This window comes from Nuphar pumila, chromosome 9 (genome assembly GCF_984573655.1).
Source record: "Nuphar pumila chromosome 9, dmNupPumi1.hap1.1, whole genome shotgun sequence".
In the NCBI taxonomy this organism is placed as follows: Eukaryota; Viridiplantae; Streptophyta; class Magnoliopsida; order Nymphaeales; family Nymphaeaceae; genus Nuphar; species Nuphar pumila.
This window is the reverse complement of record NC_143257.1, coordinates 30,432,394-30,445,138: the sequence shown is the minus strand read 5'-3', so window position 1 is coordinate 30,445,138 and position 12,745 is coordinate 30,432,394. Positions and strand designations below refer to the sequence as shown.

At 38.6% G+C, this 12,745-nt stretch overlaps 1 protein-coding gene across 1 annotated transcript in view; it reads right to left on the bottom strand.

Moving 5' to 3' along the window:
* Positions 1 to 7,865: 7,865 nt before the first annotated feature.
* DXPS3 (1-deoxy-D-xylulose 5-phosphate synthase 3) overlaps positions 7,866 to 12,745 on the bottom strand; it is a 140,665-nt gene continuing 135,785 nt past the window's right edge. Inside the window, exon 10 of the mRNA XM_090017636.1 lies at positions 7,866 to 8,746. Within this exon, the coding sequence (XP_089873762.1) occupies positions 8,597 to 8,746 (150 nt within the window). The 3' untranslated portion in view covers positions 7,866 to 8,596. The remainder of the gene's footprint in view (positions 8,747 to 12,745) is intronic.

Below are 12,745 nucleotides of genomic sequence, written 5' to 3'. Positions count from 1 at the left end.
TATCAAGTGAGTGAGAAAATGAATATGAGTGAAAAGCAAAGAGTAATTTAATGTAATTCGATTGGATTTGATTGCTTTTGAGTGTAGAATGCACTCATATTTATAGTTGAAAGATTTCATACGTTAAGAGTATGAAAGGGTGTCAAAACAGTCCATTTTGAATGATCAAAATGTTTGAAAAATGAAAAGACACGCCTTTTAAAAGTTTCAAGAAAAATGGCAAAATTAGTCGACTGGAACAATAGTTAGTTGACTAATAATTAGCTATTAGTAGACTGACAGTTATCGTTGGTCGACTAATGTGTTTATCAAGCCGTTTGAAAATCTAAAGTTTTGAAACTTAGTCGACTAGAGAAAAAATTAGTCGACTGATAATATCATCAGTAGACTGAAAAACCTTTCAGTCGACTGCTGCTAATTTTTTCTAAAAATACATGTTCTGTTCGGTCGACTGATAAAATCATTAGTTGACTGCTGCTGAATTTCCAGAAAACAGACATTCTGTCAAGTCGACTGATAAAACTTTCGGTCGACTAATTTGACAAAAATGACATTTTGTTTAGAAAATTTGGCATGAAAGGATTAGTCGACTGGTGAGTCTATTGGTCGACTAATAAACACGAAAAATTAAATAAAGAGTTTTCTAAAAAGATTTTCATGAAGGGTTCTTTTAGAAAAAAATTTCTAAAGACTTTTTAGGTGAAATGCAACCGAAATATGCACTCTAAGTAAGGCTCTTACAAGAATCTAAGACTTTTAATGAATTTTACATTTGCGCACTAGTCTTCAAAGATTCTTCATCGAATTCTTCAATGCTTGTCATCTTTCTTCATTGCCTTAGCTAAAATGCAGTTGATTCACTTGTTCATCATCAAAACCTTGTACTTGAAGTATCATGTATGGCTTCATTGTCGTAACAGGAGGTAGCGACAGAAGTGTTTATGTTGCTAGTTTCGTAAATATTACAAATATTAGCGACGAATTAGTTTCTCTCGTTAATCCGTCGCAACTTTGCGACGGAAAAAATCTGTCGCAAATATCCGTCGCTAATTAGAAATTTTCTTGTAGTGTACTTAGAAAGAGAGATAGGGGTTATTGCATCGATTGTAAGGTTATACCGGGAGAAAGTGTAGCTACACAACATAGAGTCTTAATTTTAGATCTTAGAATTAGACAATGCCGCAAAAGGAATAGACATAGGATAGATCCTAGAATTAAGTGGTGGGCACTGAAAGGAGCTAAACAAGGAATGTTTGTAGAGCAGATAGTTAAGGAAGTTGATTGGTGTCTCGAAGATGATTCAGAATCAATGTGGAATAAGATAGCGGGTGGCATGAGAAAGGTGGCTAAGGAGGTATTGGGTGAGTCTAAAGGCGGTGCACCGCTAGGTAAGGATACATCATGGTAGAACGAGGATGTCAAATTAGCTATTAAGGTTAAAAGAGAGTGTTATAAAAATCTAAGTAAGAGTCGTGATAATGAGAATTTGGAGAAGTATATGATAGCAAAGAAGGAAGCTAAAAAAGTAGTTTGAAATGCGAGGGATAAGGTATATAAGGAGGTTTATGACAAGTTAGATACCAAAGAGGGTGAGAAGGATATTTATAGACTTGCAAAGATGAGAGATAGGAAATCGAGGGATCTGGGTATGGTTAGATGTATCAAAGATGAAACGCAAAGGGTTTTAGTCAAAGATGAGAAGATTAAGGAGAGATAGAAAGATTATTTTGATAAGCTATTTAATGGAAGTCATGCTCAGGATCTTGGAGACTTCTCCATTCTTTTTAATGAGATGAATTGTGACTTCATGCGCAAGATTCAAAAGAAAGAAATTGCAGAGGCTTTGAAGAAAATGAAATCAAGAAGGGCAGTTGGCCCAGATGATATACCTATCGAGGCTTGAAAATGTTTGGGAGAGAAAGGTTTAGAATGATTGAAAAATCTTTTTAACAAGATTTGGCGGACAAATAAGATGCCTAATGAGTGGAGGAAGAGTACTTTGGTGCCTCTATATAAGAATAAGTGTGATATACAAGATTGCACAAACTATCATGGTATAAAACTCATGAGTCATATTATGAAACTTTGGGAGAGGGTGATTGAGTCTAGGTTGAGGAAGGTTGTCATGATATCGGAGAATCAATTTGTTTTTATGCCTGGAAGATCAACTATGGAAGCTATACATCTTCTTAGACAACTTATTGAGAGATATAGAGAGAGAAACAAAGATTTGCATATGGTTTTTATTGATTTGGAGAAGGCATACGATAGAGTACCTAGGGACATTCTCTGGTGGACAATGATGAAGAAAGGTGTTTCTCTCAAGTACATTAGTATAATTAAAGATATGTATGAAGGAGTAGTAACCAATGTCCGCACTTGTGGAGGGGTGACAACCAATTTTCCTATAACGGTTGGGTTACATTAAGGATCTGCTTTAATCCCTTTCCTATTTGCTATAGTGATGGATGAGCTTACGAAATCAATTCAAGAAAATGTATCGTGGTGTATGTTGTTTGCTAATGATATTGTTTTGATTGATGAGTCTAGAGCTGGGGTTAATGCTAAGTTAGAATTATGGAGACAGACATTGGAAGCAAGAGGTTTTAAGTTGAGTAAGAGTAAGACAAAATATATGGAATGTCGGTTTAGTAAGCAACAAAGTAGTGATGGGACTGTAGTGAAGCTTGGTGAGCAAGAAATACCGGTGGATGATTGTTTCAAATATTTGAGATTTATCATTCAAAAGTATGGAGAAATTGATGGAGATGTAAATCATACGATAAAGGTTGGGTGGATGAAATGGAAAAGTGCAACTAGAGTGTTGTGCGATCATAGAATGCCATTGCGGTTGAAGGAAAAGTTTTATAGGACAACTATTAGGCCTGCTTTACTATATGGTACAGAATGTTGGACTGCCAAGAGACATCATATTCAAAAAATGAGTGTAGCTGAGATGTGTATGCTTAGATGGATGGGTGGAAATACAATAAAAGATAAGATTCGAACGAGGAGATACGTAAGAAGGTAGGTGTTGCACCCATTGAAAATAAGATGAGAGAGAATCGTTTACGGTGGTTTGGACATATTCGGCGAAGGCCTAATGATGCTCCAATTAGAAGGATGGAGAAATGGGAAAATATATTAGTTAAAAGAGGTCGGAGTAAGCCTAATAAGACTTGGATGGAGATGATAGGAAAGGATATGAATGCTTTGAACTTCACCAAGGACATGGCATTGGATAGAAATGATTGGAGGAGAAGGATTCATGTGGAAGACCCAGAATGATTTTCTTTTTTGGTTCATATCACCGACCCCAATTGTTTTGGGACGAAGGTGTAGTTGTTGTTGTTGTTGTATACAGGTGCAATTATTGTATTTTTACATATATGCTTAATCTTGAATGTTGAAAATGCAGGAATGTTGAATGCATGGATGGGTTGGAAGCGATAAATACAATGAATCTTGACTTAGTTTGTGCAATCAAATAGTCAATTAGTGGTAGTAGTGGAGAATCAGATGATATCGATGATGATTGTTATACCATGTTGATGGGAGAGGACGAAGACAATGATGACATGGGACAAATAAAGGTGGATGACAACGATGCCCGAATGGCATTTGAGAAGTTGAAGCCTTGGTATGTTGTAGAAGTTATATGAACATTTGTTGGCATAAGAATTGTTTTATGTTTTTACATATGAGACATTGTTGAATAAGTTCTCATTCAATGGATTCTTATATAATGAAGGGCAATTAAAAATCATTGAAGCGGGAACATCTCATTTATATGAGCAATTGCATACCAAATCATTTAATGATTGTGAACAATTTCAGTGGCAAACAACAAGCTCAAACGATCAAAAAAATGCTATCGACAAAAGGTTTAATGATCTCCAGCATGGTCGCAAGTTTTTGAAAGATCATGTCATAAGAAATAACTATAAAACAAAAATTTTGAAGGGTTACGATAACAGAGTCATTGTCGTATGCACAAGATCGAACCCATAGACTACAATTGTTTGCCCATAGAAGATTCATTACACAAAGGTGCGCAGAGCAAGGTTCTTTCAAGTGAAAAAGTATCAAAGCCAGCATACATGCGGTGGATCACTGAGCAACCTTGTGGTGGAAAAAGTGTCTTCTAAGTGGATTTTTGATGTTATTCACAAGCGCATGTACGATCCAGGTCTTACAAAAATTGCATATACTATGCATTGATCAACTTTCCACCAATGTCAATAAATAAGCATGTCCCAAAGAAGTAGATAAAAAATACTCTCACTTTATTCTTCACCCTACTACCAACCTTCCCTCCGACACACGATAGCTTCTCAATATTGCCCCTCCCCCCCTTCTAGGGACAAAAAGATTCCTCAGACATAACAACTTAATCCTTTCTCCGTCAAACGCATCCTCCTTCACTCTGAAAAGAATATCACACAAATGTTTGAAATCTCCCCATCGATGTCCACTCACTGGCTCCCTATGGCACTTCAATCCAGTGATTCGTGTCACGTCCTCCAACGTGATGGTCATCTCAAAATCTCTGAAATAGAATGTGTTGGTTGCCGAATTTTAGAACTACAGAACGGCATCTAATAGGGGGTGACCAATGTTCCATGGTGTGATCTCGAATAATTGTCAAAAATGCATTTCATGTAGCAACTCCTTTGCTTTCCCAGTTAGTCTTACGTACCACGGGTGTGCTTGGAACCAGTAGAACCATTGAAAGTGCATTGATGAATCTTTTGGCAGTGGATCCTGTAATCACAATTAATTTTATTAGGATCAGTCAAACAAATTATTTTATGGGATATATATAGCAGTTTACACATTGTACTGCAAGAATCAAACTAGTTATCCTAACATGTTTCCGCATATATGAATCAATGAGAAAATAATAGTTCATAATTCATACACGCACACACGATACACATATATATACATATAGCATTTTAAACATTGAATCAAATTAAAAGATAAATATATAATTAATACATGTTCAGGAGCATCAGACCTTGTTCCTCACTGCAACATCTTCTTCAAAGCTTGCACTTTCTCCTCTAGGATCTGATGCTCTGACTCGTAAGGTTGACCCCCCTTAAGATTATTCAGTACACTTTCCATCTTAGCCTGATCATCACCCTCAGCATCCAAAATAGCCATAGGACCCTGAGATACATCTACTTCATGAAACTCAACATGGGGTTTATCATCATCCACTTGGTGAGGTACCTTCATACTCATCTTGCCACTGCTACAACAACTAGCCCCATCTCCAACATATCTATCCAAGCATTCAAGTCAACAACAACATTAGAGTGAACCAATGGACCACTATTCTTTACTATTGAGTAACCCTCCCGCTCTTTAGATACTTTCGGGATGGGAGACAGATTATGGCTATAAACCCTTCAATTTTTTCTATACATTCTTTCTTAGGTATGGGCCACTGTGAAACACCTAGCTGCTGTTTGGCAAACTTGTTTTCCATTTCATGTTGAGTGTTTAAGCGCAGTTTTCTGAGTTTACAAAGGGTGTCTTTTCTATGGAAAATGTCAAAAAACCAAACTCTTGGCATTGGATGTGGTTCCCTCTCTATCCACAAGTCAAGCAAGCTCTTTGTTTCATAGTACCATTCATGAGCCAGTTCGTATTTTTGTTGTGCATTAATAGAAGAAGATGATCCAGGTGTGGATACCTCTAACATAGTCCTCCCAGTTTGCATAGTGTATTAAACAAATTAAGCATTTTCTACAATACCAAGACATGAAATATAAGTAAACAAACGTGCAACAGGTATATGCAAACAAAAAACCCAAATTGTTAAGAAAAAAATAAACTATTGTGCTAACATATCATGTTTATTGTACAAGATTTACAAAATATAAACAACAAAACTAGAAAACTAGAGGATGGAATAGTAGCATATAAATCGCCAAAACAAATAAAAAAATTTGTGTTTAAAAAAAATAGCTGGTTAAGAAGTTAAATATGCGCTTACCAAAAAAAACACTATCGAAGATTCCAAAATTCTTGAGGATGAATTCTTGCCAAAATAGTTGCCAAAAAAGTCACCGTCAGGAAGCAGGTTGGGGACCACTCATTGGGGACTAGAAATGACCCTAAAAATTCTACGAAAAGATTATGGGTTGCGATATTTTGGTTTTCATACTCACGACGATCGCACATAAATTATCTGCGTACTTCATGAAATATGTGCGATGTTCAGAAGTTTGAGCAAAGTTCGCACATAAATTATTTATGAACTTCATGAAATATGTGTGAACTTCGTGAAATGTGCGATGTTCTAAAGTTTGAGCAAAGTTCACACATAAAATTATTTGCGAACTTCGTGAAGTATATGCGAACTTCATAGCATATGTGTGATGTTAAAGTTCAAGATTAACAAAAAGTTTGCATATAAATTCTATGTGATCTTCATGATGTCTGCAAGAAAAAATGTGCAGGACTCCCTTTAAGTGGTAGTTTGTGTTACCCAAGGAGCGAAGCGATGGATCACACAAAGTTCGCAAGTTCTGCGAGAGTTAAAAAAGTTATAGTGAAGTTGGGTATTTGCAATTTTGAACATCGAAAGAATAGCGAAAATTTCAAGGCATTTCTAGAAACAGGTCATATTTTCTGTACAGTACGATCATTTTTCATAATTTAAAAGCATACAAAAATGTGGTTTGATAATGGTGATTATGCCTATGGGAGGCAATTCAAACCGTTATGAACAATGAGGTAGCCGAAAAGAAAAACGGATAAAAAGATCAAGAAACAAATGGACATCCTCAAGATACTATTGCATAAGCGCTTCATAAAAATTAAAAATGAAAGATATCAAAATTGAAAAAGTGAAGAGATTTTAATTTTTTTTGTTTAGAAGCAGGCTATCACATGTTTGGGAGGTTCATCTAAACTTAAAACGAAAAAATTTCTAAAATATTTTTCAAGATTTATCATGACACATTGGAGTTTGTGTCTTTTTTAACAAAATCTCTCAAAAAAATGATAGCATTAAAATGTCATAATAGTTGCTGACTGTAATAAGCACCAATTAATTGTCTTTTTTCTTCTTGAAAAAATATTCATTTCCCCCACCCTGTTCTTAACAAAATTGATGGGTGAAAAAGAGACTAGAACATAATATAGAAGTTATGGAGTAATTTAAAAAATCCACCCCACTAATTAGCTATTCACAAAAAACTACCTAACATTTTAGCCACCTTACTTTATACCGGGCATTGAAATGTATTCACATGAAGTAGGCGGTTGAATGTAACAACCAAATCTTGGGATGATATTGGTGAATAGCTGATAAGTTAGGAAGCTAATGACCTAGGTGGCTTTTTATAAATTACTCAAAGTTATGTATAATACTGACTGCAACAACGCATACAAATGAGGCTAATTGTACAAAAACAAGTGTACTTTTAATCTAACTAAAAACACAAAAAGAGGGGATTTTATGGATAAAACTTTTGTAACCAGCAACAGCTACAGGAAATTATTTTAGGCCAAAAGTTGGGAAAAGATATCACTTTCCATTTTTTTCTGCTAGGCTTTCATTTTACCTGAATAAAACATAAGTTGGGTAAAGTTCAAGCAACCGAGGAACATCACCAGCATTTATGTTACCACAGACACTTCATTTAGCATGTGTGCCTCATGTCAGGAAGAAAAAGAGACGATATTGGACACACCACATTTCATGGATATGGTCAATACCGAGTAATTATCTATTTCTTTTTGAGATCTTGATTGTTTATTTTAAATCTAATTGTGTTTTTTCTTTTAAATGTCATTGATTATATTACATATTTCATGGATATGGTCAATACCGTGTCCTTTATCTATTTCTTTTTGGGATCTTGATTGTTTATTTTAAATCTAATTGTGTGTTTTTTTTTAAAATTTGCCATTGATTATATTACATTTCAATTTTCAACATATATTTATTTTTAATGTTTTGAATCACACTGATCTAGACTAGTTGTTCAAGAATTTGTTCTTAAGATAATATTCATGCTTTATTTTTCAGGTTAAGAATTTGAATAGACATACTCATATACGGTTGTGTCCCCAAGTTTTAATTTTAGAAAACTCGCGTCATACCAAGTATGCCCATATAATGACTTGTATCTATGTTGCATAGACCACCATCATATCTGTGTTTATGCACAATTTGAACACTAGAAAAAACATGTGGACTAGGAAAGCTTTTGTATATCAAATTTCAAGTGAGAGGTTGAACCAGAAGGCAGGCTTAGTTGGTGCCAGTTCTTAAGGAAGCATGACCTGCACCCAAAAGCCAGATTGAAACAATTGGGAAGAGAGAAAAACATCAAAATCATATTCATCAAAGATGCAATAATAACTTACATGTCTCAAACATGCAATTTATTACAGACTGCAATTAACACATGTAGGCATAATACCTGATTCATCCATGATGGAGATTTTAATGTCACCTATCATTAATTTCCTCATTCCACCCCCCCCCCCCCAATAATCATTTTATCTTCTTCAATTTGTTTTTGGTAAGGTTAATACCAGAGACAACACTGCCTCCATTGCTGCAACTTTGTCATGACATCAAGTAGAGGGCGTCACGAGGGCGGCCTAACAGGCTTAACACAGTAGCTGCTATGTGGTGTCCTGTCAATCCTGCCATAGAAAGCTGTTCTTTAGGAGAAGCTTGCTCTATGTATTTGTCTGGTAGAACAATTGGCCGCCACTACAAAAGCACACAAAATTAAACAAAAGGAGCAAATGAGAGAGAGAGAGAGAGAGAGAGAATCTTAAATTAGGACACCCACATACGGGTAACCAAATAAAAAATGAAAATGCTTGCAAATAAAGAATATTAAACATGGGAAGTGGGAGATGAAAAGAACCATCAACAATGTAGCAGCTGCTGGAGTAAGGAGATGAGAATCCAAAACTCTGTCCACTAATGAAAGCCAATATAAGGGCAAAAGATTTTTTTTCACCTAATTTGACCACTTACATGCTCTGAACATACAGCATGCTGGATCAAAACACATTTGCAGCACATTCTCTTCCTCAAATTATAATCTTCCTCTGGTAATATAACCACCATGTTCATTCCAAGCTGACAACATTCGTCACTAAATTTGAAGGTTATGCTTGATACTTTCAGCAAAATCCACAACAGTCCAATGGCATCATAAGGCTCAAGCGTAGAGCCACCCTCAACTGATGCCCACATCATTTCAACATCAATTCAAACTAATGCTAATGCAGGTCTCTCCAGACAATATGAATTAAACAAAGGAAGCATGGGTACAATAATTACCAGTCTAGAGATTGAGCAGTACTAATTTAGTTTCAATGCCAAATCAAAACAAAGTCAGCACTTAATATGTCATCTTAGGAGTGCAGGTCTCTCCAAAGGAGGGCACAACTGTCGGTATTTTGAAAATATTGCATATGTAAATCTTATTTTTTTATTTTGAGAAAATGAGTTAAAAGGTAATATAAATAGGGCCACTAAAATATGAGAACTGAAAATATGAGAACTAGAGTGTGAACCAAGATTTTCATGGGTTTCTTTGTTTTTTCTTAAATCTGACCTTTTGTTTTTTCTTAAATCTGACCTTACAGATGTGAATAACATGCTCGGTTTTAAAGGGACCAGCTCTTGAATCATTCTGTCACGGCTTTTCTAAAGATTGTGTGGTGCCTAGGATGCGGGCTAGGCAAGCCTTGAGGAGAAGCGGCACACTGAAGCAATCCCAAGGCCAACACGAGATGGGACACGGTGAGCAGAAGCGACTATCGCAGGCCACTGCGTGGGAGCAGAGAGCCCAATTAGTGCACACAGCACTTGGAGGCCCAATGAGGCGAGAGTCTCATGGGAAAGCAACAACCCAAGAGGGACAGCCACACCCGATGCCACAAAGGTGAGCGGTGTGGAGGGCAATCATCGATGAGGCACAAGCAATGTAACGCCCCAAAATTTCAAACTTATAAACCTTTTCAAAAAAGTCAGAAGACTAGAAAATTCTCTCTTCTTTTCAGAGTTTATAACAAATCAGCGGAAACATTTTTCTTTGAATAAAAGAGGCAAGTTGACAACCTTGGGCGCGTTAGCGTAAAAATCCACATTCACCAAATAGAAATAACTTGCAACCATTATAATAAGCCATTTGTATTAGAAATAACTTTAAGTTATACAAAATTAGGATTTCTTGAGGAAACCTTTGCCCAAAAACCCAAAAGTCCAGAACGCGAGTTGCTAACAGAAACAGTGGGATCTTGAGATCATCTTGCAATCGCGCCATCGCGTGTCTCGCAACCTATTCATCACCTGTGCCCATAAAATGGGTCAGTTTCGCGAAAAAATGGTAGGTGCACAAGTGAGACGACAGAAAACTGAATTAAGTATATTTGATTCAGCATGCAGTTTAAAACAGATAAACAGTTAAAACAGATAAGCAGTGTAACTGTCAAATGCAGCATAATGATTCATTCAATCATAAGTTGTGAACTACCAAGCAACTAGCAAGCCTTATGACCCATCAACTAGTGTGAACAGACTTATGTTTCGATATTAACTGACGTACGGGTACGCGCAAACGCGAATCGTAGAAACAACTGAGACCAGTTCGGGCGTCTGTTATTCAATGTATTTTCAATAACCCAAATAGCTAGTTGAGTCCACTCTTAAGGGGATGGCTTTTGGCCGAAAGAAGATTCCCCAAATACAGTTACTTGGCAACGGATGCATCCAACTTCTGCAGAAGTCCATGTGATCTACCAACTAGGATAATGTCTGGTAGTCCCATCCTCTAACTCCAATGACTGGGGAGGCCGGATCTTTGCCCGTGGGGTGGTTGTTAACAACCTGTCCATTGGAGTTTTTGTATTGATCCATCCTCTCCCTTGACAGAAACAAAAGGCGAATGGGTGCGTCAAGCGTTGCTTAACTGACGACCCATTCTACATGCTATGGTCTTTCAACCACTCGAGCATCTTGCCTGTGAAGGTGATCAATCACCATTTTATGTGATTACAGCATTGTGCATTTAGCACACTTCGAGGTCATATGACTGTCTCGTCCGATCATCATAGTACTAACGAGCAGTGCACGTCTACAGGTACTCTATGATGAAAGGGATATAGTTCCTTAACAGGAGCCTCAACAGAAGTGTTTCGCAAAGATGTAATGTTTCTCAAACTTTACTTTTGACATTTTGTATCTTTCGAAACAGTCGACAATTCGTGTCAACATATGGCATGCGATTTTCTAGAATCTCTCATCCGTTATCGTAGTATCTGCATGACTCGATGCTGGCCTTGATGAACGAGATACAGGTTTCTCAACAGAACCCCCTGCCAAGAAGTTCATTTGAGCCCCAATTCAGGGTTACCCGAGATGTGTCAGATGCACAAACTGAAATAGACAAGCACCCCCTTTCCAAAAACGTAGTTTGGGTAGTCTTTTGATGTTTTAGCGTAACTCCCAAAAATCCTCAAGTCTACCTTGCAGGACCGATCACTCGAAAAGCCGAGATCCTTACTAGGGATCCCTTTCCTTAGTCGAGGACGTATCGTTTAAGCCCCCGACTCATCTCTTATCGTAAGAGGAAGAGTAGTAAATATTTGTGCATAGTCCACGAGGATGCATCTAATAGTACATGCAATGAGAGAAATCATTAGTATCATTTGCAATGGCAATGCGGTAACGAAACATTTGCAAAAGCAGGATCCTAGGCGCAAAGCGCGACGACAAAGTAAAAACTGAAAGCAGGAGTGCAAACGCAAAGCCTGTACGCAAAGCACGACGACAAAGGAAAGACTGAAAGCAGAAGTCCAAACGCAGAGCCTGTACGCAAAGCACGACGACCGCAGGGCGCGAACTGGATCCGTCGTACGAGCTGCAAAAGCGAGACGTCAACATGCTATCTCAATCAAAAAAGTAGAGGACAGGGGCACTGCCGTTGTTCTGTCGTGAAAGAAGCAGGGGCAGTGTGGCAGTGTGGCCCTGCAAACCTGTTGTAAATGCAAGAAGCAGGGGCAGGGGATGCGAGCCCCTGCTGACCTGCTGTCAACGAAAAAAAACAGGGAGGCAGGGGGTTGCACCCCTGCCTGACGATGGTTCATACAGAGGCAGGGGTTGTGCCCCTACCTTTCGAGAGATCGAACAGAGGTAAGAGTTGCACCCCTGCCTTCCGAAAGCGAGAGTAGGCAGGGGTTGTGCCCCTGCCTAACAAGGTGGAAGAGAGGCAGGGGTAAAGCCCCTACCTAACAAAAACAACGAGGGAGGCAGGGGGGCTTCGCCCCTGCCTGCCGAAGGAGCAAAGAGGCAGGGGCGTGGCCCCTACCCGTTGGTCACAAAGGGGGAGGTAGGGGGCTTCACCCCTGCCTGCCGAAATTAGTGGAGGCAGAGGCGACGCCCCTGCCTACTAGAAGAAGGCGTAGGGAGGGGGCTCGACCCCTCCCCTGCAAAACGAGGGCATAGGGAGGGGCTTGGCCTCACTCCTGCCAAAGGGTATGCAGGGAAGGGGCTCGGCCCCTCCCTTCCATACAGGGGTACAGGGAGGGGGCTCGGCCCCTTCCCTGTCGTTAGAGGGTGCAGGGAGCAGGCTCGACCCCTCCCCTTAAATCAGAGGGAGCAGGGAGGGGCTCGACCCCTCCCCTGCCTTCAGAGGAAGCATGGAGAGGCTCGACCCCTCCCCTGCCGACTCAACGAGAAAGAAAGGGAAGAAAA